At 52.4% G+C, this 24022-nt stretch overlaps 11 protein-coding genes across 11 annotated transcripts; 4 read left to right on the top strand and 7 right to left on the bottom strand.

Moving 5' to 3' along the window:
• Nucleotides 1–75: 75 nt before the first annotated feature.
• Nucleotides 76–1859, bottom strand: AYL99_08036 (hypothetical protein; the record flags this gene model as incomplete). Its single annotated transcript, XM_018839544.1, has 4 exons — nucleotides 76–168; nucleotides 258–712; nucleotides 775–1501; nucleotides 1548–1859. 4 exons carry the CDS (start codon nucleotides 1857–1859, stop codon nucleotides 76–78), a joined length of 1587 nt encoding a protein of 528 aa, XP_018690665.1.
• Nucleotides 1860–2485: 626 nt separating this feature from the next.
• Nucleotides 2486–3495, bottom strand: AYL99_08037 (hypothetical protein; the record flags this gene model as incomplete). The annotated part of the gene is made up of 3 exons (XM_018839545.1): nucleotides 2486–3249; nucleotides 3312–3356; nucleotides 3420–3495. 3 exons carry the CDS (start codon nucleotides 3493–3495, stop codon nucleotides 2486–2488), a joined length of 885 nt encoding a protein of 294 aa, XP_018690666.1.
• A 578-nt stretch (nucleotides 3496–4073) lies between these two features.
• AYL99_08038 (hypothetical protein) lies at nucleotides 4074–4910 on the bottom strand (the record flags this gene model as incomplete). The annotated part of the gene is made up of 1 exon (XM_018839546.1): nucleotides 4074–4910. One exon carries the CDS (start codon nucleotides 4908–4910, stop codon nucleotides 4074–4076), a length of 837 nt encoding a protein of 278 aa, XP_018690667.1.
• Nucleotides 4911–5756: 846 nt separating this feature from the next.
• Nucleotides 5757–6839, bottom strand: AYL99_08039 (hypothetical protein; the record flags this gene model as incomplete). The annotated part of the gene is made up of 1 exon (XM_018839547.1): nucleotides 5757–6839. The coding sequence occupies one exon, from the start codon at nucleotides 6837–6839 to the stop codon at nucleotides 5757–5759; it is 1083 nt and encodes a 360-aa protein (XP_018690668.1).
• A 1066-nt stretch (nucleotides 6840–7905) lies between these two features.
• Nucleotides 7906–9249, top strand: AYL99_08040 (hypothetical protein; the record flags this gene model as incomplete). The annotated part of the gene is made up of 1 exon (XM_018839548.1): nucleotides 7906–9249. The coding sequence occupies one exon, from the start codon at nucleotides 7906–7908 to the stop codon at nucleotides 9247–9249; it is 1344 nt and encodes a 447-aa protein (XP_018690669.1).
• A 1668-nt stretch (nucleotides 9250–10917) lies between these two features.
• On the bottom strand, nucleotides 10918–11617 carry AYL99_08041 (hypothetical protein; the record flags this gene model as incomplete). The annotated part of the gene is made up of 3 exons (XM_018839549.1): nucleotides 10918–11370; nucleotides 11429–11512; nucleotides 11582–11617. 3 exons carry the CDS (start codon nucleotides 11615–11617, stop codon nucleotides 10918–10920), a joined length of 573 nt encoding a protein of 190 aa, XP_018690670.1.
• A 972-nt stretch (nucleotides 11618–12589) lies between these two features.
• Nucleotides 12590–13481, top strand: AYL99_08042 (hypothetical protein; the record flags this gene model as incomplete). Its single annotated transcript, XM_018839550.1, has 5 exons — nucleotides 12590–12914; nucleotides 12973–12990; nucleotides 13041–13151; nucleotides 13210–13328; nucleotides 13377–13481. 5 exons carry the CDS (start codon nucleotides 12590–12592, stop codon nucleotides 13479–13481), a joined length of 678 nt encoding a protein of 225 aa, XP_018690671.1.
• Nucleotides 13482–14059: 578 nt separating this feature from the next.
• On the bottom strand, nucleotides 14060–15904 carry AYL99_08043 (hypothetical protein; the record flags this gene model as incomplete). The annotated part of the gene is made up of 2 exons (XM_018839551.1): nucleotides 14060–15607; nucleotides 15680–15904. The coding sequence occupies 2 exons, from the start codon at nucleotides 15902–15904 to the stop codon at nucleotides 14060–14062; spliced, it is 1773 nt and encodes a 590-aa protein (XP_018690672.1).
• Nucleotides 15905–17056: 1152 nt separating this feature from the next.
• Nucleotides 17057–17822, top strand: AYL99_08044 (hypothetical protein; the record flags this gene model as incomplete). Its single annotated transcript, XM_018839552.1, has 3 exons — nucleotides 17057–17089; nucleotides 17180–17286; nucleotides 17351–17822. The coding sequence occupies 3 exons, from the start codon at nucleotides 17057–17059 to the stop codon at nucleotides 17820–17822; spliced, it is 612 nt and encodes a 203-aa protein (XP_018690673.1).
• Nucleotides 17823–18781: 959 nt separating this feature from the next.
• AYL99_08045 (hypothetical protein) lies at nucleotides 18782–21247 on the top strand (the record flags this gene model as incomplete). Its single annotated transcript, XM_018839553.1, has 1 exon — nucleotides 18782–21247. One exon carries the CDS (start codon nucleotides 18782–18784, stop codon nucleotides 21245–21247), a length of 2466 nt encoding a protein of 821 aa, XP_018690674.1.
• Nucleotides 21248–22221: 974 nt separating this feature from the next.
• AYL99_08046 (hypothetical protein) lies at nucleotides 22222–23894 on the bottom strand (the record flags this gene model as incomplete). Its single annotated transcript, XM_018839554.1, has 4 exons — nucleotides 22222–22594; nucleotides 22759–22823; nucleotides 22909–23321; nucleotides 23426–23894. 4 exons carry the CDS (start codon nucleotides 23892–23894, stop codon nucleotides 22222–22224), a joined length of 1320 nt encoding a protein of 439 aa, XP_018690675.1.
• Between the last annotated feature and the right edge of the window lie 128 nt (nucleotides 23895–24022).

The raw sequence follows: 24022 nt of genomic DNA on the forward strand, positions 1-24022 counted from the left end.
GCTTTCTTGGTTGTCAGCCGCACCATAATTACCAAACACAGAGAGCTGTGCAAACTTTGTCTCTATCAATAAGAGCTAGGCTGTCTCAATGTAAACCTCCAGACCCTTCTGATGGACGAAGAAGGTGTTCCAGATAGTCAACTTCTTCTCGGGATCCACGAGTCGCAACTAGATGGCACAATGTTCTGGTCAGCAACCCCAAAAGGCCCAACTCGTCCCCGTGACAAAAGACGACAAGAGAAAGAAAAGAAACTCACTTTGAAGCGCTTCAACAGCAGCGGGACCAGCTTGTGCACTTCCAACAGACTGATATTCTTCCCGATGCAGGTCCTCTTACCGCTCCCAAAGGCCATGAAGCATCTCTCCATCTCGCCCTTCTCCTCCTCGTCGGCCTCCAGCCAGCGCTCCGGGCGATACTCCTCGACCGAGTATCGCCGGCCGTAGACACGCTTGTCTTTGTGGATGACCGCCGGGTTGCAGCCGACGATGGTGCCTTCGGGGAAGAAGTGGCCGCAGAGAGTCACGCCGCCGTCGGGCACCACACGCTCAAGGATGAGGCCGACCGGCGTGTGGAGTCGGAGGGCTTCCTTAATCACAGCACCGAGGTAGGGGAGGTTGCTCGTCTCGCGCCACTGCGGGAGTGGTGACAGGTCGGCAGATTCCAGTTCCGCCATCAGTCTGGACATAGCCGAGGGGTTGAGGAGGAGAAAGTCTATAGAGTCCTGATATCAGCAATCTGAAATGTTCCATGCCTTCCTAGAACGAAGTACTCACGAAAAATTGCACGTAGAGTGATAGCACTGGTGTCCGATCCCGCATTGATATTGCTGAGCGACCAGCCTAGCAATTGTGACTGAGGTATCAAGCCATGATACTTGTCAAAGGCGGAGATGAACTTGGCCGTGAAGTCGGTGCGGTCCTTGAAATCCAGGGTGGCCTGACCCTGAGCCTTCTCGCCGCCATCGTTTTCACGAAGCCGTACCCGATCGGCCTCCTCGATCCGGGGCTTCAAGAACTGCAGGACAAACTTGGAGACGCCCAGCTTGTCCTTGGAAAATACGCCTCCCCAGAGCCGGTTTTTGGCCAGCAGGTAGTCCAGCCAGGGCATCTGGCCGACGATGGCCGTGTACGCTCCCGACTTGTTCAGCGTCTTGATGATGTTGCCAACGTCACGGCCCTGTTCGAGGAAGCCGAAGCGGCTGCTGAAGGTCATTTCGCCAATGACGTCGAATGCGTACCACTGGAGCCACTCGCCAAAGTCGCACACCTTCTCCGTGTCGGCGTACAGGGCTGCCAGTCGCTCGACCAGCGTGCGCGAAGTGCTGTCCACAAACGGCTCGTAATCCAGCAAGCTGGTCATGGCGTACGCGTGCGCGATGGGTCGCTTTGCCGCCTTGTGTTGATCCTCGTCGGTGATCATGAAGAGCGAGGCAACTGGTTTACCATTCACAAGAGGCTGCGCCACTCTGTAGTACTCGGACTGTCGGGCTCCTTCTGTCACCTAACCGACCCAGAGACAAATAGGCTCGATTTTGGGCGCGTCTCACCTTCTGAAATAATCTCGATATGCCATAAATCTGCCTGATCTCCCTCGGGTCTCCCACACTGACGCACCTCGGGCCTACTCGAATCAGGTCGCCATACTTGTCGTGCAAGGCCTGCGAAATGACCTCGAATCTGCCATTGTATACGGCCAGGAAGCGCCAGAGATCTGTGAATGACGCCACAAAGGGACCGGGAATAGAGCTCATCCCTGGCCTGAATCTCTGGCGTACGACGTACACAGCAGCATAGCAGAGCAATATCAGTCCAACCACTGATGGGTAGATCAACCAGACATCCATGTTGCAAGCGGCCATAGTGGGCAGATTCGTGTCGAATCCAGGCCTTCCAGCTTGTCACCGACAACGAGCTGTTATATTGACGGCGAGCTGGGTCATTTTCCAGCACGACTTGCAGTAGACGTGGAGGCGGACTTGTGTCCGCCAATATCACTTTGTGGAGAGGAAGCATTAAGCTTCAAAGTCAGCAACATTCCATCCCCACAGCATCTCCGCCAACCGACAGGATGTGGGGGGAGTGTTCATTCCAAAGTAGGGACTTGTCTTTGTGAGAAGGGCGGTGCTCCGGGCTCAATTTGTGGTGGACGGCAATTGCCTTTCCCGTCAATGCCGGGATCATCTCTCAAGGATGGTTGATGGCGATGCCCTTGAGCGAACGAACGGAAAGCTACAACAACTTCAACCTAATAATGATGTCGATCCACGACCATCGCAAGAGGGAAAGCTTCAGTCCTTGCTTCTCACAGGCAGCCAGCTCGATTTGTCTATAGCAGGATTCCCTAGATTTATTTAATTCCTTCAGGATTCGGACTAAGGCATGACAGAGATCGAACCCTATTCGATAACGCCACCAGCACCACATCCGTCGATCAGCGACCATCAAACAACCACCTTTGTCTCTGAATTGCTGGAATAGCAAACACTCAACCACCTCCGACCTCATTCATAACGCCTCCATCCAACTTCAACACCTCTCCATTCACGTATCCGCATTTCGTCAGGAAGATAACCCCCATGGCCATCTCCTCGTCGCTCCCCGCCCGTCCGGCAGGAACCTCGTGGCCCTTATCCTTGACCTTTTCAGCAGGCATGTGAGCCTTATTCCGCTCATCGGACTCCTTCATGGTCATCTCCGACGGAAAGTACCCTGGGGCGATGCTATTCACTCTGACACCGGTCTTGGCGAATTCCTTCGACATCATTCTGGACAAGTGCGCGGTAGCTGCTTTGGCTGCATTGTATGCGAAATGTGCTTGAGAGTGACGCATGAGACCAGACATGCTAGAGATGACGATGACGCTTGCATCGAGATTTCGAGGTGCACGTTGGAGAAGAGGCAGAAAGGAAACCACCGAGAAGAATACGCTAATCACGTTGGTGTTGTAGGTTGCTTTCCACTCCTCGATTTGTTCTTGCCACAGGTTCTCTTTCATCTGCTTGGCGTCGCCGGTGTCTGGATATCCCTTGGGGCCGGAGACACCTGCAGCCGCAATTACGAGAGAGAGATATTTCTCTTTGGATTCCAGCTCGGCCGTCAACTTCTCTAGTGATTCCTTGGACGTCACGTCGCAGGGCCCAATTGGGATGATTTGGCCATTTAAAGATTTGTTAGACGATTTTGGGTTGTGCGATCGGGCGGCATTCTCGAGGACTTCCTTTCTTCGTCCGGTGATGTACACTTTGGCACCTATGGTAAGAATTGGTCAGGTGAGCTGGACCATATGGTAGTCTTTCATTGTGGCCACCTACCGTTTGCTGATAGAGCCTGGGCTGCCATGAGTCCGATGCCAGTGCCTGGTCAGGATTTGTTAATCTCCATAGTGTAATGTTCAAGTTTCCAGCTCCATTTTTCCTTACCTCCACCTGTAATAAGACAGACATGGCATTCAAGAGAGAAGAGGTTGGAGATATGTAATTGTTCCGTCGACGCCATTTTTGAAGGCAAGGAACTTGCAAGCACGAATCTGGGAGAAGACAGAGGTATAGAAAAGTGCGATCAGTCAAAGCTGCAAGTATCATGAAAACGAGACTCAGTGGCTTGATATTGAAACAGGAAAACTGCAAAGTTGTATAGAGAAGACAATGAAGGTATCCAAAGGGCCTCTGACCTCAATGACGGACTGTGACGTCACTTGACCCCTGCCAAGCTACAGCCCGGTTCCGTTGAGGTGCCGCCCCTATCACGCTCGCAGCCTCGCGACATGGATGTGACAGGGTGTTTGGGGCGTACCTGATTGTCTAAAAACTTAGCTAAAGTTAGTTAAAGAGGCCATATCCTCGTCTATCAATGATGCCCAGTCTGTTACCGTCTGGGGTGTTGCATCAAGGATGTGTGGAATCATTGGCACTCCCTACCAGCCTCTAGCCGCCAGCCCTGTCGCCGGTCGCATGGAGTACGTTACTGCAAAAGTTTTCTTCAACCTGCACATACCACAACCCACTTGTCATGCTATAGCAGCTCTTTTTGTGCCTCAGTCCTCACAGTGTCGACCAACGATACCAGAATGACATTCAAATTTTGCTCTTCCTCCGTCTGTTCTGTGTCTGGAACTCGTTCATCATCCTCCTGCCTTCCGCTTCAAACCCCTCCGCCTCGAAAGGGGTGCCGAACTCCCACACCCCAATCTCTATTGCTTCTCGGAGCGGAACCTTTTCCCACAGGGCAAACAGCTTCTTCTGAATACGCAAGGCACGCGGCCCATTCAGCAGCAGCCTATCCACCCATTCTTCCACAGCCCTGTCCAATTGGTCTGCCGGAACGACTCTGTTCACCAGACCCCATGATTCGGCTTCTTGCGCCGAGATCGTGTCGCCCAGGAGGAGAAGCCTCCGGGCCCTTGCGGCTCCAATCTGCAGGGGTAGCAGGGCTGCTTCAATGGTGCTTGGCACGCCTCGTTGGACTTCAGGCATTCCGAAACGGGCGTCTGATGTAGTGATGGTCAAGTCGGCTGAAGCCAGGACGACGAGCCCACCCCCCAGGGCATGCCCGTTGACACGAGCAACGACCGGCATGGGCAAGTCTCGAAGCGCTTTGCAGGCCAGGTGCAGCTTGTTGATGAACGTCCGCCCAGATTCAGCGTCGGGGAAGTCCTTCATCTCCGAGATGTCGGCGCCGCCAATAAATGCCTGCTGACCAACAGCGCATGGTCCCCCGGTCACAATTACGCAACGTAGATCGGACCTTTGGGCGAGCGGCGGAACAGAGGCGATAAAGGCATCGAGGATAGTCGTATTTAAGCTGTTGAGCTTCCTCGGGTTGGAGACGGTCACCGTTGCGATCGTCCCATTCGGACGCTGCGAAAACGAGATTGCAATTGGGGTGAATACGCCATCAGTTGAACCCGCCATGTTGTTCTGCCGAATGCAGAGCGATATGTTTTCAAATCAGCTCGTGGATGCCAGTCCGAAGGCTTTCTAGGTAGATTGGATGCGGACATACATCGGGGAAGCCATGGCACGTGCAGGTGGAGCTGATGCTACCTCCTCGGCACTATCAATTGGGGAACCAAAAGAAGAAATCTGTCGTGGGGATCATCAGACATAAGAACGCCTGTTTTACGTGTCCAGATGATGAGAGTCAAGTGTTTTGTTTCAGTATGTCGCTTGCCTACCATGTGCTTCGGAGAACACTTGCTTCCCCAAAGAGTCCTGACTGCCTCAGTGCCTCAGGCCCGCCATGCCCATTCTGTAGTACACTATGGCAGCTCAACTTTTATTCTTCTCTCCCATTTGCTGCTCTGTCTCACGCCAGTTCTCATTTCTCACGCTTCAGTTCAGCGAGTTCTCATGGTCATAGATCTTTCCCCGCGGCTTTGAGGTCTGGTCAGAACATGGCCCTCTATTCTAGGTTCACCCTCAAGATCATCCATCAACACCTGTCTTTATGAAGCATAATGCCTTTGTGAAAATGGTCAAGCCTGGGAGGGTTGGAACCAGCAACGTCCGAGGTCATCGGGCATATTTTGAAGGAGGTTGACCCAGGACCGGAAGAGAGGGCGATGCCATCAGCCATTCATATCACCCTGGTCCCCTCAAGTAGCGTTAGACTACTGCTTCGTTCCCCGTTTCGAGGGAAACCCAGACAGCCAGTCGCTTTTCGTGGCTTCTCAGAGCCAGATGATGGGTTAGGTAGTGCAACTCAGTTTTCCCGTGTGAGAATTCGATAGCACTCAACAAACGCCGCAGCATGGTCGATCAGGCTGCGAGAGCCAAGGCAGCCATAGCCCGGACACCAGCCTCCGTCTTGTGACCCCCGATAAAGCCACTTGCATGGACAAAGACCGCCCCATTCTCAACAGCGCCACCTAGCAGAGCATCCAACTCCTCGTCTCTCACGCCACGCCACGGTTCTGGTAAGCTTTTTCGGTTCTCGAAACTTGAAAAATCTTTACTGACAGCCTGGATTCTCCATTTGGACCCGGGCTCCTCCTTTTCAGGATAGATCACATAGAGGATTTTTTGGTCCGCAGGCAAATTGTTTTCATCCTCGATATTGTACAGGTGCTCTTTCCAAGGGACACCGGCGCGGGGCAGGACTATGAGTTGACCAGAAGGATGTTGTTGGCTGCGAGACTGAAAAGCTTCTTTGACAATGGCTCGTGCAGGAAGCCAGGCGGTGGCTGCCCCATGGAGTTTGCGCAAGAAAGCAGTCCCCATGAGGGTCGAAGCCTGCGTGAACCTGTAGTCCTCCTCTGCCTGGGGCTGATCCTGAGTCGACCGTGAGGGCGCACCCAGGGTCAAGGGGTCTTCATGGTTCAAGTCATTGACCAAGCTTGCGAGTGTTATTCCACTGTCCTTGAACCTCTGCTCGACGCCGGCCTGTTCAAGCTGCGAACCATCATATTTCGAAATGCCATTGTCATTGGCATCAACCGCCTCAATAAAGTCATCGTACAGTTTGCGGTAGAGCAGGTCCACATCCGGGTGGTCAATCGGCAGTTTTGTATGCTGAGCAATGATGGCTTTGCCAAAATGCATGTAAACCAGGCCAGCAGAGGATAGTTTCGTCTTGTGGTCGGGGAATGCAGTGGTGAAGGAACGTTGATGATGGTCGTAGCGGTTCTTGGAGGCATCGTACTCACCACCAACGTCGACAACTGTATGACAGGTCTCTAAGAGGGCGGGATCTCGTGTTCGTACGAGGGCGGCAGAGGCATACTCGGGAAGAAGACGGAGCATGTAGACGGCGAGGGCTTCGTCCGCATGGAAGTGGCCATTGTGGGTGCCAATAATGAGGGGATCGGGCTTGATTCGCTTCGTAGCTGTTTCGGCAGCCATTTTGATCAGCGTCCGCAGCATACACAAGTTAGCAGTGAGCAGTGAGCAGAGGGGGCAGAGATCAACGTGTGAACAGGCCTGAACAGCCGTTTTTCTTTGCTCTGCGCAGCCAAAAAATCTGGGGGAATGTTGATCCGGATTATTGTTCTACCGAAATCCGTGGCCAATCATCCGAATAGGCTGCGATGGCCGTGCTTCGCTGCAAGGGAACAATCTGGCCTTTCACATTTCCCTTTTACACCGCCGCCAACGATGCTGGTGCTTCAATGGACTCTGCTCCCATGCTCCTGTTGCAGGTAGCCCGTATATCAAGGTCTCTTCAATCCTCACATGAACGGTCTGAGGCGGGGGTCGATGGAGCCCGACCCTAACTGCGTTTGTCGTTACCGCCGCATCGCAGTGGGGTCCAATTAGTTAATGGAATATACTCACTACGAGGATAACTACCAATCCGGATCTTGCGGTGAGCGAGACTGCTCAAGCGAAGGTCTGGTGTGTAGCAATAAATTCTCAAGATTGCAGAGCTGCTAAGCAGGGGAGCAAAAAAAACAACTCGAGCAACGGTCCACCAAAGAGGCCTGTTTTAAGCTGTTCACGTTCTCGTTCACGCCCTGGTCCTGGCACCTAACGGTGGTTCGCTCAACTCTGTCTCTTCAAATCTTGCTTGGGTGCGGTGCGTCCTTGCCTGGCCTGCTTCCCTGAATTCAAAGCCCGCGTCGGTGCACGCGACATCCTCTTTCCACCTCAATTTCTCTCACTACTCTCTCTCCCTTCTCTTCACATTCATTCCCTCAAACCGACCCGCGGTTTACCAAGGCCGAAATAAATTCTCTGTGTCGCCCATCGGAATGACATGTGAAAGCCCGGACGTCGACTCAACCGCGAATCCCTCAAAACCTGTCTAGCAGAGCGAGCAACCCCTCCAAGGTTCCAGAGCCAGGCTGACCGACCAACAGTCGTCGGACGCAGTCTATGTCACTGAAGGTACCGCCGTGTTAGCTGTACCTCAACTCCTCGTTCTGAACGCCGAACCCCTCGTCTCGCCTCATCCCCACCAGCCGACCGAATGTTCTTCCGCGCCCTTTCCGCCCTCCTCTTCCTCACGCTCATTATTGTATTGATTCCTCTCACCTTTGACGTCGGTGGACGCGACGCCGGTCTCGCCTTCTCCCTGTCCATCGCGTCCTTCTACTTCTGCCTGTCCTTGCTCCGAATCTCGACGCCGGATGAGCCAGGTTTTAGGAGGGCCATAGTCAACATCCTGCGGGGGCTACAATTGCTCGTCCTGCCAGTCTTGTGCATCTGGGCTCTCGGGAGATTCTCAGTCGATGCAGACAATAGCTCGGGGTGGGTGGAGCGGACATTCCGTACAAGCAAGGATTTCATCAAACCTGGTCCCTCGCTCTGGCTGGCTGTCTTTGGAAGAGAAGGTCTGTTGGAGAATGTGACCCTCGGCGCATGGGATGTTATGTTGCGATGGTCGTCGCCCGTCTTTCAACTTCTCGAGGGCTTCTGCAGTCTCCTCGTCATACAAGCCATTGGGCAATTCTCACGCTGGCTGGTCAACAGAAGTGAATGGAGCGATGCCTGGCTTCTTACTCTGCTCGCGACCTCGGCAGGAGTCGTGTCAAGTTCGGTCTATTTTCTTTGGCGAGTTCTGCAGTTTCCGGACATCTCAAATCTCGACTCGACTCTCATTGGCATTGCGATTGCGTCGGCTATATTCCTTTGCGCCTACGGGGTGGTTTCTGGTCGCGGCACGGCAACGGAGTCATCTCTGCTTTTCGCCTACATTGTCTTGTGCATCTATCAAATTTTCACAGACTACAAGCCCAACGTCCCCCATGCAGAAGCTGGAATGGCTAGCTCGGCACCAGATTTCCCACCGTTCCCACCGATCATCATGTCCTCTTACACAGCTCTCATGGCAGCACTGTCATCTCTTCCAGGCGCTCTCGTCAACGCACTGGACTTTGTCGCAGCAGCTTTCAAGGCGGTCACACCATCGGTGCTAATCTCTCTCGGTTATCGACTCTTTGTCTTTTATTCTTCCACTCGCATCATTCCGGCGATCAATGAAAGCGGTGCCAGCGGTCTAAGTATGGAGCCATCTCTTGAAGATTCTAATGCAGCGAATCAGTTTCTCGCCTTTCTCTCCTGGTTTTCTCCCAGCATTCTCATCGCGGTCTACACGAGTCTCCTGATGCAGCACTTTGCCACAACCATGGGAGGATATGCGCCAGGTCTTACGGAAACTATTGGTGCTTGGTGGAGCGGCAACGGCCAACCCGTCATGAATGGCAACTTATGGAAATGGGTCAACTTGGTAGGGACCATGTCCCTTTACGCTATCGAGTTGTGGTTAGGCAAAGAAGACGACATGAATGGCGATCACTGGAAAGTTGACTGAACTAGGGAGGAGGAGTTCGAGCAATGGTGCAAATTCATCACAGGGACCAATGTATCAAAAAAAGGAAGCGTGGCTCCGAGCACATCTGGAACAGTTTTACTCGAAGGCCAGCGTAGCCAGGGGTGGGTACATCTGCAAGGTATTCAGGAACCAGAGCTCCCAGCTGCGACGATCGGTTCACCCGGTTTCCACAAAATCCCGATGGGATGGACATGTTGATGTCACACCGCGAACGCCAAATGCGTTGGCCACATCGTTGGCTCTCTGGAGAAAGGACAAGGTGGAAAAAGGTAAAGGTATGTCTGCAAAATGACGGGGAGTTTCATGGCTCGGCTAGAAATCGAGGTGGAATGGGTTATTCGATGAGGAGCCTTTGAGGTCCCGGATCGCACGATGGGCTTGAGCATATCTAGGGTGGGTGGTCTTGCGGGAGCCAAGTTCAAGAGTCTCTCGAAAGGAGGAGGGAAGCTGCAATGACATGGAAAAAGCTGGAGAACGAATACGGCACAAGACAAACCCAGTTAAAGGAAAGTCTGTCAGGAGAACGGGTGGCTAGCTACCACCCTGGCCTGAGCGAGATGACCGATGTTGGAACGGAAGACAGAAGCAGAATGGGCGATTGGATGATGGTTGGACGATTGAGAATAGTAACAGCAAATTCATTCCTCTGCATAATCTACGCTACGAACCATATCAAAAATGCCATGAGACCCAATCTCGCTCAAACCGTTGTCGGTCAAGTCACGGATCCAAACTGGGGCGCGGCGTCGGCGTGCAGTACTTGATACAGTCTGTATCCTGGACAAGCAAAGGCCCGAGAGCAGAAGGGAAGAAGCAGGTGGGTTCCATTTTCCTCGTTTGACTAACACATGACTGGTGACAGGGCCCAATATTTGCACATCAAGGAGCCGAGCGTTCAGAAGAACATACTACATACATACACACAGTCGTGCACAACGAAGAGGAATAAAAGAAAGAAAACGGACGTTCAAGATTTGTGGAATTTGACTAAAAGCTCCATAAAAAGGGAATACACCGAGTGTCGTGTGCTAGGGACTCGCATCCTCCCGTCCGTACATGTGGGGTACCTAGATAGTTTCTTGGTACCCTCGCACTTCTTTTTTGCTTTGTGGTTTTGGTTTCTCTTTTTTGCTGGCTTTCAAAAGATGCCTCCCGGCGGCGCATTTTCTCTCAGCCTCCCGGTCTCCATAGCCGATAATAAAAGACAAAGATACCGTACATAGACTTTGAAGTGGGCAGTCTGCCGCAGTCAAAAGCAAGCCTTAAACGAACACAGAGTAGCAAAAGATCCCGGTAAAGTCGGGTTCCGTAAGGACTGTTGAGGACTTGGTGTTGGTGTTGCACTTCGGGTCGTTGGCTGCCATATTGGATGTAAGCATTGTGTTCTCGTACCCAGTTCAAGGGGCGACGGGAGCTGTAATCTCATGTTGGCTGGCCGATTGATCGATCGACGGAGTGAGTGAAGCCGATACCTTTTGGACCATCCACGTAGCGTAGTGTCGTTACCATTTGTCGCTTCTCCACATATCCTTCTCGCTGCATGGCGCTCGTCAACTCACCATAGAGCCAGTGTGGCAAGATGTTTGTGCTCACCCACGTTCATCGCGACATTTCCACTCGTAAACATGATGCGACCTCCTCTGCACATCATCTCCGGATCGGAATCCCTGCCTTCTGCACCGGTGGACTGACACTACCCTCCATCATGTTCTCCTGGCTTTGCTCAGAGGACTCGTCATGCTCATCCATGCTCGCACTTCGCGCCAGGAAACTGCTCTCCTTTATCGGGCTCCTGCTTGTCGCGCCAGGCAAACCGCCGCCGGGAATCCCGTTGATACTGCCCCTATGTATCCCGCCCGGCCCTCCACCGCGAATGGGTGGCAGTTGTGTAGTATGGCCCAAGCTGTCCGGAGAAGTAGCAAGGGCGCCTGGTGTCCCTGGGGCAATGGAGTCGGAGCGCGAAATGGTATGGGTGAGCGGAGACATATGCGGAATCTCTTCGGCTTTGGGGTGTTCGGTACCGATCGTGGTAACGCCAGTGTCCGAGGCCTTGCCAGCTTTGGAAAGTGCGTAGTCGCCAGAGTCGAAGTACTTGCGTTCCTGCAGTTGTACTCAATCAGAATGCTGTTGTTTGGTTGAGGAGGAAAGAGATTCCTACCTTCAACTTGTTCTGCAAGAGGTCTTTCTTGTTTGGAAGTTTGCCATAGAGTCTGAACAGACGTTGCTCATCTGCCGACAATTTCTAAAACAGGACGTACACAGTCAGTCCTGGCGGCTCCCAACAATCTGGATTGAGTGTAGTGTGCCTTACGCTGATGTCAATCTTATTTTTCTGATGCGGATTCATGATTGCAAGCCCTTCTTGCGGGTATTGAGCCTCGAATTATGCTCTGTGGAGTATGTTGACAGCGATACTTTTATCTGGTAGGAGGGAGCAATCCCTGCTGAAGCAAGTGCCAACAAGAAGGTACGATCGCTCGAACTCCTAGAGTGTCTTTGCTGAAACCGAGTCCGTGGGAGGTCGTTTTTGAGAGGATGTACTCGAGGAGGTAGAGAAGGTCTCAGAACGGATAAAGTCGGTGGTAGCAATCTCGTGAGGTTTCGTGATCAAGTTAAGAGGGATGATGCCGGAGGGGTACAGGGGGAGGGTCCGAGCGCCTTTGTTGTCGTTTCAGCTGAGAACAATGGCGAGCAATGTTACGGACGAGGTGACGGCTTATGTTTCCGTAGATTCGTGTGAGCCAGAAAGTTTGTAGGAGAAGGACTGCAGAAAAGTGTCACAGGTTTGCCAATGGAGGAGAACTGCGGTTGGGTTTGGGTTGGTGAGCAGAGGAGTGGGTGACTAGTAGTTTGTATGGGTGTGTGAAGGTGGGGTTTCTGGGAAAGTCGCCGTAGACTAGGTTTCCAGATAGAGCATGGAGGACTCGTCTGGGGAATGGCGGAAAACAGTCGACCAGGGCGAGACGGTCTCGATTGTTTGGCAGTTGGAGATTTCTAGAAGCTGACGCTTGGAAATGGAGGTTGCAGGATGGAGGAGAGGGTCAGGGTGCGGAACTGGCTGCATACAAGTTGAGTTAGCAATGATGAAATGTCGCCGCCAATCACCCTCGTCTTGGCGGCTTTGGCTGGTTCAGGCTAGCAACATGCCAAGACTTCGGATGCTAAAGTTTCCCCGAAATATCCCCACTGTGCCTCCGGCTCCATAGCAACACGTGACCGGTAGAAACCAATTCATGGTTTTTTGTTTTTGTTTTGGACACCAACATCCATGGTGGTTTGACGCTGCTCACTCGTCTAATTCATGTGAAAGGGTGGAGTCATGGCCCAGAACAAATACACCTTTGTCGTTGAACATCTCGACCCAGAGCTTGGCCCTTGGTCCGCGCTGGAATACAAGGCGATTGCACAGGAATCTCAGCAAGCTGGATGCCATTTCATCCTGTCTTCCCTGCCCCAGTCTCTCCTCGAATCACAAGACCTGAAGAACTTGGTAGCATTGGGTGCAGAGTCTAGGCCCGACAGCGTTGAGGTCTACTTTTCCGGGAAGAAAGACAGGATCTGCCTGCTTGATCCGTCGGCCACGCAGGAACTGCATCCTGCCGATGCTGCTGATTTTGACGTCTTTCTGTTTGGTGGTATATTAGGTATGGAGAATTTTGTACCGCCGGTCTAGGACGCTTGATTTCTGACCGACATTTCCAGGCGATGATCCTCCGCGAGGTAGCTAGCCATGTATTGTCTTTCTGCGTATGGTTATCTAATGCACCTAGACCGCACCAGCGAGCTGCGCAAAAAAGGCTTTTCCGGCCGCCGCCTGGGTCCGGTACAGATGACAACAGATACGGCTGTCAGAGTGACGCGGATGGTCATTCTTGATCAAAGTGAGAGGTGGTGAAGGATATGTGCGGCATGGGCTTTCGTGTTGACATTTTACTTTAGTTCCGCTCGACAAGATCCCTCATGTCGACTTTCCAGAGCTAAAAGTGGATGAGCACGAGTTTACGCAGATGCCTTTCCGATATGTCACCAACCACTTCGGCAAGCCAATCATGCCTGAGGTTAGCACTAAGCACTCGGTCGTTAGGGTTGTGGCTAACGTGTGGCAGGGCATGGTCGAACTCATCAAAGCCGACGCGGACAAAGCATTCGACAACCTAGAGTTCGCGGACGAAGTGGACGGCCTCGACCAGCTGGAAGTCAGCAAGCCCTGAGCTAGAGTGTCGGCATGGCACGGTAACCATAGCTTGAGAGTATTTCTGACCATGTCCTTGACAAGAGATTCGATGCCTTGGCAAGTTCCCTATCAGCGAGTGGCCGAGAACTCTAACGCCTCGACAAAGCTATCCATACCTCAGTGTTATATTCAGTATCGCCTGACTGACTGGCAGCGACAATGTATCCACACCAAGGCGGAAACCAGCACAAGTTATTGTTCAAAGGATGATTTAAGTCTTGAAAGAGAGCAAATTCAACTGCGATGTGCTCTTTCCCCGAGACCCACTTGCTGGTGCTCGGCTTGCGCCAGAATAGTCAGGCAGGCGAAGGCTGCGGAATCCGGGATCACCTCAATACTCCTGAGATTCGGCCTTACATTACACAAACCGGCATACACAGACTCAGCCACCAGGCCAGTGTGGATCATGATTGCGTATCTCTGGTCACTTGTCTCTTCAGCAGTAACCCCAAGCGCCCAGCGTCGCGTGTGAGAGGCATGCCGTTGGTCCCGTTGGCATTGTATTGTGTCATCCGACCGGTGCATGGCCAACCGTCCTCGTCCTCGAAGGTAGTCTCAAAGGCCAAGGTCGAATATCTTGCTCAGGATAGGGTCCTGGAAGGATGATATGTGGACGAAGTGTGTTTGAAAGAGCTCAACCACATCTCGATATTGTCTGTAGCCAAGCCTTCTAGCCAGATTTCCGAATCGAACAGAAAACCATCGGATGTCGACCTGGTCAGTAGTATAAAGGATCCAAAAGTTAGCCTGCTTTCGAAGGGCATGGGTCAGGGACATTTGCTCCACAACGGCCCCGATACCGTACACCCACAAGAGATCCAATGCACCCGGATGAGACAGATCAATCTTATCACTCTCAAATCCAAGCTTATGCAGGCATCGAAGTAGCATAATGTGCCAGATCTGTGTCGTGGAGACCCATGGTTGCCCCAGGAGTGATGCTTCCAGACCGAAGGCCATGAAGAGGTGCAGAGCGAGACACAGACACATCCCGACAGATGCCCGGTGCACGGTCGTAGGCTTTGGACTTCCCGGCCACGGGTCGACAGCTTTGGTCGGCTCTGTTAGATCACACCAGTAGTCCCAGATTCGAGCTCTGACAGCTTGTCGCCGAAGGAAAGACCAGCGGAACAGCTTGTTGATCTCGTCTGGTTCGCCATCAGCCAAACGCTTTCTGAGACTATCCACCTCCACCAGTTCACGCAGAACCATGAAAATGCAGGGGAAGTCGTTCGTTCGCAACCAGGCGGAAGAGGAAGATCGGCCAGGGCGCAACTGGGTTGATTTCTTGCGACCGGTCGCCACGTCAAGCGTGGTTTCGGAAGCAAATCTATCTTTCCACCACCACCCAGGATCCCAGGTTGAAGCCTCGAGCACGCTGCGCGTGCCCGTGTTAGCTGCCACTCGCACAACAAGGTAGATTATGATCTCCTTTCTGACCCAAGAGAGTTTGCCAACCCCTCCCATGGACTGAATCATTTGTTTCAGTCCTTGCAGGTGCAGAAAGAGTGCATCAAGGTCGGACCGATATACTGCCGAGCAGCACAACATCAAGACGGTCTGCGACAGGACCTCGGGATCCTCACCTGCAGTGGATCGTGATGCTATCAGTCGCTGCAGCCCCCGGATTCCTCGAGTTTCATGGTCAAGGGCGTACCCCTCATATTGTTCCTTGTTGTGGAGATGCAGACGAGCCATGACCGACCAGCAATACGCAAGGAGGCCATGCATCACTGCTTCATGGCTCAGGCACAACTGGTAAACTCCCCCATGCGCAGGCTTCAGAACTCTGGCCGCATTAGCCGACCCGACTTCATCTGCCCAGATCGTGCTCAAAGATAGTGGTTCAATTATTGACACCGCATGACCTGCCAGCGCGGACAGATAAATAGGTGTCGCAGAGAACGGGTCGCTGTTTCCTCCTTGGAGCAGCAATGACAGCGAGGCTCCCTTCCCAACAAACGAACTCCGTGTTGCTCTTGTTGGGCGTACACGGAATTGCGGCCTGGGGCGCCTCTTGGAAACCTTTCGCTCGGCGAATTTTTGGGCGTCATCTTGTTCAAGAGTATCTTCTGAGGGACGGCTCTTCGGAGGCACTTTTCTCTGTGGTTCAGGAGGAATTCTGTCTTAGCACTCTGGGTTCTTGTCGATATTTCAGGGTCGGATTGAACTTACCACCCCATGGCCTGGCGACGATGCAGTTCGTTCATGTGGAGACTGTGGGCTATCGTTCGCCAGGTCACTCAACAGCGAGAAGGCCTCCTCCACCCGCTTGTTGGTTGAATATTGCTGAGCTCGAATAGCAATGATGCTCTTCTGATCAAAGTCGGCCGTTGGCTTGAAGTTTGTTGGGGTTTTTGCATCGAGCCAAAGAACCTTAGAAGGCTTGTTCGATCCCATTATCAGGTTTCGCAGATTTGCGTGCTGTTGGCCACGGACACCATTAAAGCCCCTCCGGTCGCAGAGGAGAGACGACTACTTTTCACCAGCGACAAGTCCGCAGATTCCGGCAGGGTAAGTCTCACCCGGGATGAGGGCAGTCAGTAGGGACCCAGGTAGTGTTGAGAAAATCAAAAGGCACGTTTGCGGGGAGAACGTGCGAGACACTGTCACACCTCTCAATTGAATACGAGCGAGTGCTGAAGTAGTCCGTGAGCTCCGCCGTCCCTGCTTGCGCCACCGGAATGACAAAGTGTCCAAGTGACTACTATATTGCCTACCAAGGCGCCTACGATAGTTCAGGGGGATACTAACAGTAAGTGTGTGGAGGTATTTCTTCCCACCGTTGAGACATGCAACCAGTTGAGCCCGAGGCTAGAACACGGCACTGCATCCCGCGTCTTGGCTAATAAACCTGAGTGCCGCCCACACCTCAGAACTTCCCAGTACGAACAGGTCATATTGACGGCAGACCAGCACCAGCAATTCATTCCTCGGATCTTAATTACCATTGCCAATTAGAAACAGTCTTGAACCAAGAGGGTGAATAAGCCTCCAGACTCCGAGTTCCATTTTTGGCGGATAGTCGTCTGGTTTTATTGGTCTAATGGCGTTGTAATGCCGCATCCCGAGGGTCTGAGTGGGGATGGTGGTAGGCGGTTTCTGACTGTAGGAAGCTTTGTCAGATGGTCTCGGACTTCTCATCCCTAGTACTTCGCCTATGTGAATGAAGAGTTATAGGGCGATGGGGTGAATGCTTGTTGATTCCAAGAACTCATATGGTCCGCCTATCGAAGAAGAAAAGGATCGAACAGATACTGTACCACGGGAATCATCTGCTCCACCGTACACGAAGGGTCTTGGCATACATTGACGCATGAAACGCCTTTGTGCAACTGCGGGGGCCTTCCCTCACCGCAGGCTGCGCGAAAATTGGTGCCACGAACTTTTTTTGCTCGGGAGCCTCCCGCTGTCTTGTTGGGTGGGAAGGGTTCTGAAGAAAAGATGTGACTCCCACTTCGACCTGCAACAGACTTCCTTTCATTTCCCTTTTGACCAGGCAGGCTTTCTTATTCAAAGTCTTATTGAATCGTGAGTTCTGCAACCGCCAAAATGGTGGAAAAAGTCTACGTGACGTACAATGAGGTTTGTCTCAATCTGTCGCAGGCCCGAATGGCATGAGCCCCATTGCCAAAGCCAGCATTCTCTCTCATAGGGGCTCACGCAAGTCATCAGATCCATAAACTATGCCAGACATCGGCCGAGAAGATTTTGAATGACTTCCAACCCAATCTTATGATTGCCATTGGAGGGGGCGGATATGTGCCAGCGAGAATCCTGAGGTAGGCTGAAGACTTGTGAGATTGAATGGAGAGGTGAGCACCAACTGACACGGTGGGCGAGTAGATCATTCCTCAAGCGACCCGGTGCACCGAATATCCCCATCCAGGCCATTGGTCTTTCGCTCTACGAACAACTCTCTGGCTCAGACCCTGTCGAGGCACCAGGCACAAAGGTCACGCGGACACAATGGCTGGATCTATCCTCACTTGAGATGAAGAATTTGATTGGGAAGAGCGTCTTGATCGTTGACGAAGTTGACGATACGCGCACCACGCTAGAATATGCAGTCAAGGAGTTGGAAAAGGACGTGGAATTGGCGAGGCAACAACAAGGAAGAACCGAGAAGACAAAGTTTTCCATCTTCGTGCTGCATAACAAGGACAAGGAGAAGAAAGGACACCTCCCCGAAGACATGCTCAACGAGAATCGGTATCTGGCAGCCGTCACCGTTCCCGATGTATGGATCTGCTATCCCTGGGAGGCCACTGACATTGACGAGCACGACCAACTCGCCCAAACACACGGCGTCAAATGACTCGAGCTCTATTGGCATGACCGTTGCTCTTCTGGTATAGAGTAGAGGGCAGGATGTTATCCGTAAGCGTGGCATTAGAGGTGAATCTATCGTGAAGACCGCGATGGTATCCCATGTTCAGTCCCATCGAATTTTCCTCGCGTCCAAGCTTTTTCTTGCCTCATCAAGTTGCCCCATCAGTTCGGTGTAGGCTTCCTTTGTGTCATTGAATCGTAGGACGCCCAGACCCAGTCGTCCCAGCAGATATGCGCCCAGACTCACAACGGCCCAGCAAGGGAGAACTGGAATGATTTCCACTTGGATTTTTGTTGGCAGGATGGAGGGCACTGGTGAATCTTCCGTCAAGAGAGGAAGAGCCAGTAAAAGGTATGCCTATGACAAGAATTAAAAAGTGCTCCCTGGACAGGTGTTGGGGCGGAAGCAGGGGACAGAGAACACGGACCGAGGAGATCAACAATGCAAATGAGATTGTTTGCGCAGCGCGTCCCATGGCGGTGAATAAATCAGTTCGGTAGAGGCAGTTGGCCTAGGGTGTTTCGAGGGAGGGTCTGAGTGGCTTTGACCTGGATTTCCACGCGTATGATGCTTTCGAGTCGACAAAGGGTTGGATATTGGCAATGGCAGTGGTTGAAAAGGACAGTCAGGAGCCAAGGTACATTGGTGGCGCGTCCAGGCGCATGATCTGCCGTAGCACCTTGGCATTCAGCCTCGCCGTCCATCTAGTGGGAACTTCGCCTGTCACTGAGACACAGTCTTATCCTCAACAGAATCCATGTTACATTTACATGTGGCCCTCAGCTCCGACATGCGTCATGTTTGACCCCTATGGCCCTACCTAACGTGGCGAATTCCCCAAACGTTGACTGGGCCTTCTTGGAACCAGACGGGAGGAGTCTGGCTTCCATTTGAACTTGCAAAACGCTCAACCAACAATTCTACTGTTAGAGCTGGATATGGCAATGGCGCCCCTGACGCTCCATGAAGCATGTCTATGGCTTGCAGATGCGATGGAGCAATATTGGTCCAGTGACGAGGTTTTGAACCGCCAACATTCAGCCCTGATATCGGGACTGAGATCCTCCTCTGCCAAAGCAAGCGAGGGGAAGCAGACGGTCTTGGCTCTAATGCCTGCTCTCATCTGTCATGTGGATGAGGTGGTCCAGAGAGGACAACCTGATGGATTCAAAAATGCCATCCTCAACACTCTTGCCGATTCAACGCGAGACGTACCTTTATGGCGACCTCTATTCGGCCTCGAGGCTAAACAGCGTAGTGTGATCAACGACAACGAGATGAGAGGGAGGTCTCCTCCGGACTGTATTGTTGAAGTTGTAAGGCGCGTCATCTCCGGAACGGCCCAAGCAACAACGAGCGAACAGTTAAGATCTGCCCTCAGAATTATTGCAAATTGTTGCGCAGACAATAATATCAATCGGTCCATTATTGTCGAACGCAGTGGCATCGAAACAATGCTGGAAATGGTCAGAGAGAGGAGAGAATGCGACCTGGTGATCCCGACCCTCTATAATGTCTGCGTTGACTACGATGAACCGGCGAGAAATGCGGCAGGCGAACCATGGGTCTCGCTTCAAGCAAAAGGTGAGGAAGCAGAGTCGGACACCACCATCAACGCCGCGGAGCAGAGACTCGGTACATATTGGTCGAACGAGAAATTGACGTCCTTTGAGATTTTGCTCCGAGCCAAAGATTCTGGAAAGGTCTCCATAGGGACATTGACCGACCTGATTGAAATGGCTAGCCGGATAGCACTCCATGGGACACACAATTTCGTTCACAAGGCTAATGGGAATGCCACGGGAGACCTGGTCGACATCGACACCACCGCGGACATCCTTCACTCATTGTTGACGCATGGCGTCGAGCTTGCGAACGAGGACATCGACTGCCGAGCTTCGATGTGTCAAGCCGTCCTCAACCTCCTCTCACAAGCCGACACTCACCGCGCCGTTTCAGAAGACTTCCGCATGATCTGGAACTTGGTCCACTTACCTTATCCTTCGGATGATTCAGGCGACGAGATCGACGATCCCGACGAAGAAGAGCAAGTCCTCCTGCCCTACCGGAAAGCGATGCTCAAGATGGTCTACAGTATATCAGCCACTGAAACCTATGAGCACGTTTCCGGGTCCCAATCGCCCCTAATTCGCAACTGCATCACATTTCTGGATGTGGACAAGCCTCTTGGGCTCTCAGCCAGCATCTGCGTGCTGCTCGCTAACAGCATCGTCTCTAAAGAACGCGCCGAGCAACTCATCAAGTCCACACCAAATATCGCCCGTTTCTTATCTGAGTTATTCGTCAAAACCACCGAGTCGGAGGTCCTTCTCCCCGCGCTCAGCCTCGCAATGCGGCTATCGCTCTGTCCTGAGGGCCAAGATGCGTTTCATGAAGTCAACATGGCGTCAGCTGTATCACGACTCCTTGGCTCAACTAAGAGCGAAGTCGATTCCCTCGGACTTCAGATCCAACGCGACGTCATCGCCCTCGTGAGACTGATGATAAAGGGGCGTATTGAATATCTCCCTCAATTGGCATGCAATAGAAAAGATTCGTCCGACGCAAACCTCATGGCTATGGTATTTTCTATTTTTGAAAAGACAAGCCACCCGGAAACGAAAGCTGAAGTAGGAAGGCTGTCAATTGAAGTGGTTCGTACGCTATTTCCGTCCAGACAACATCCTATGCAGTCCGCCACTGCATCTGGAAAAGACCGCCCAGGCCACATCGATCACGAAAAGGCTGAATCACTCTTTCAATACATCTTCCCGGCCCAGGCAACAACACCCGCGCTATCAACTCCAGAAACACCGACTTCTGCAAGTACTACTGTCGCAGATACAATAGGCTGGATACTGACCCAGTCGACGAGCCTCTCCAGCGACTCGCAACCACAGCAGCAATCGCCATCACCACATCCATCCCTCTCCCAGGCCGAAGCAGAAGCCTGGTTCGGTCTGGCGCTGCTCTCCACGTTTCCGTCGACACACGGCTCCATCAGAGCCGCCATGGCGCGGGACGACTTTCAGCTGCTGAAACGGCTCCGCGAGATTGCCACCCAGACCCGCTCTTCGCTTGACGGCTCTCGGTCGTTGGAGGGAAACAAGGAAGATGATCAAGGGGAATCAGCGCGAGGTGGAAATGCAGCACCAGGTCTCACGGGAAAGACGGCGACGAACAAGTCGGTGGATCCGAGGTACGAGAACATCAAAGTTCTCATTGCGAGGATGGTTCAACCGCAATCGGCATCCCACCACCCGCACCTGCTCCCACTCCAGTCATCGACCCTAGACAAGAAAGCTCAAAGTCCGAGAACAACGCCGGAAGACATAGAAGCAGACAAACAGGTCCAAGCTGGTCTCGAAGCCGCCGCGGCGGAAATGGGTCTGGACTGGGTCTTGCTATGACGCGGGGGCTTTGTCGTCCTTCCAATCTGTCCTGTCCTACAAGAGCAGAGTAGAGCAGAGTGAGTCTGATTGCATGTACCGTACGGCTTACTTAGAAGCATGATTTAGGCCAGGTTGGGGCTGCCGTTACGGCTCAAAGGATGTCTGGGCTATCTGGCGCCGCCCACGTTACGTACATACATATGAGAGAGAGAATGAAATCGACCCCCTCTCTCCCCGCGACACATATCATTTTTTGATCAACACCGCCCTTGGTTTTCTGTTTCGTTGGTCCTCTCAGAAGAGAAATAATTACAGGATGTCAACCGAGTCCTGTCTGTCGTGTCCTGTCTCATACTGCGTACCGGCGTATCTATCTATGTGTATTATTCGCCTTCTGCACTTCTGGCTCATGCCTGAAACATACCCCAAGGCGGTTGCTTTCACAGGAAGACAGGTAGGTAGGTATAAGTAAGTAAGTATGCATGTATGCAGGCACAGCCCGCGCTGTCGACGGGGAAAAATGCATAGGCACGGTGTTAGGGGCGACGATATTGTTCTATAGACTGACTATGCAGACATGCATTCATCCATTCATGTATGTATGCATGCATGTATGCATGTATGATGTATGTATGTATGTATAATCCTTGATCGAGAATGCAGCAGTGTAGATAGGTAGGTACCAAATGTGCCCCCAAGCATGGAAAAGACTCCGAAAATGTAACACGATGGGACGATGGTCCTATTCACGTTGCAGTTAGTCTGCTTGCTTGCTTCGTTCTTTCGTTCTTCTCGAACCCTTCGCGCAGCTGAATCCTCTTTCGCGCACGTGTCCAAATGATGATGTGAGCACGCGACAAAACCGACGCGGACACATATAAAGAAAACTAATATCCATCCGAGAAACCCGACAAGACAAAAAGGGGTCAAATTCGTAAAATCGTCATCACTGTGTAATCGGTAAAGCAGGTTCTAGGTGCGCCTCTCGTCTATCACCGCGGCTGGCCGTTCAAGAGATCATGTCGTGACCTACTGGCCAAATTGCGAAGTTCATGGTCTAGAGTTAAATGTTCGATTAATCGACCATTGATAGCGCAGAGGCTTGTTGCAGCAAGGTTAGATAGTGGTGTCGAGGCCGCGACCGAGCTCTGATGGTGCTCGACACCAAGACCTAGACGGTGGTGCCGGGGTAGTGATTCATGATCGAGCGCAGTGCTTGTGCTGAGCTGGACAGGTGCATGGACGGGCTCATCGGCCTGATGATGTATCTGGCATAGCTGCGGCTGTGCAGGTGGCAATCCCATCACCAACGAATCCTCGGCTTGTCGTCGTGCCCGGGCATTCGCGCAGTGCTTGGCTTGGTGCCTGCAGAAGAGGTTAGTAAAAATACTACACAAGGCCCGTGAGCTTTGCTCGGGTCTAGGACGTGTAAAAAGGGGGTCGTCATTATCGTTGAGAAGGAGAGAGGAGGTGGCATGGTCGACTTCAAGGTGCCAGAACGGTGATAAAGAGCGAGGCAGCGCACTCACCTGGCTCTCAAATCCGACCGACCGAACAGCTTGCCACAATCACTACACTTATAGTCCTCGTAGTGCTATCAGAGTTCACAAATTAGCCCATGTAGTCCAATATTGAGCAAGCGCAGCAAGATGTAAACTGGTCGGAGGTGATTCACATACCGACCTGATGTGCCGGTTCAAGGCTCCTGCAAGCGTGTATGTCTTTTCGCAACCTTCTTTCGGGCACTTTTTCTTCTGGCGGTCTCCGTTGTGGCACTTGATGTGGTTTCGGTAGCACGCCGGTTTGACGAACTCCTTGGTGCAGGTTTGGCACACGTAGGGTCCAGCATCGTGCTTTTTTATGTGCATGGCGATGTTGGCTGCCTGAGCAAAGGTCTGTTGACACCTCGGACAACGGTATCGATCGCCGTGCTCACGCATGTGTCCTTGCAGGAGGTATGGCTTGTCGAAGGCCTTGCTGCATGTAGGGCAAACGACAGGCCCTTTGACTCTTTTCCTCTTTACTTTCGGCGGATTTGGTGGCGTCGGTTCGGGCTCTCTGTCAGGTTGATCGTCTGATTGTACAGGAAATCCTAGTCGATACGGTGAGTTAGGATGTCGCTCATCACAGATCTAGACAAAAGCTAGACGCAGCAGCACTCATACAACGCCCAAAGCATTCGCAATGGAAACTCACCTGATTTGATCGTGGACAAATTGTTTCCGCCTGTCTCATCCTGTAAAGCTGGAGGACTTGCCTGGGAAAAGTAGCTGGCCGAGGGGCCTATCAGAGACCAAGCCTCAAAGTTCGAAGCGGTGTGAGAGATGTCAGAGGGTGTCAGTGCGGCCTGGAAGATTGTCCCTTCTATAGATTCATAGCACGCTTGCCACGACTGGGAAAAAGTGCCTGACTCATGGCAGTTGGAGGCCCATAAATCCCCAACCTCATTGTCGTCTATACCGAACGCGGCCGCGGCGTACGGCTCCCGACCAGGAATGGAGAGATGGAAAGGGGTAGTCAATGTCTCTGAGCTGTCAATGGAGGAGGAGCCTGCGCAGGACGGATCGAAGTATGCTGGAACATTGCCCGACAGCTCGGGTGACAGAAATGCCGGATCAAACGAAGGAAACTCGTAATTGACAAATGGAGCACCAAACATATCCATTGTAAAGACGAAAAAACCTGTCCAAAGAGACTTGTGGAAAGAGATCCTACCTCTGACACACCCGTGGGGATGTCAGATGTTTTGAATGGCATTCAACCTGATGGGCATCAAGTGACTGTTGAGTCCAT

This window comes from Fonsecaea erecta (genome assembly GCF_001651985.1).
Source record: "Fonsecaea erecta strain CBS 125763 chromosome Unknown Scaff7, whole genome shotgun sequence".
NCBI classification, from domain to species: domain Eukaryota; kingdom Fungi; phylum Ascomycota; class Eurotiomycetes; order Chaetothyriales; family Herpotrichiellaceae; genus Fonsecaea; species Fonsecaea erecta.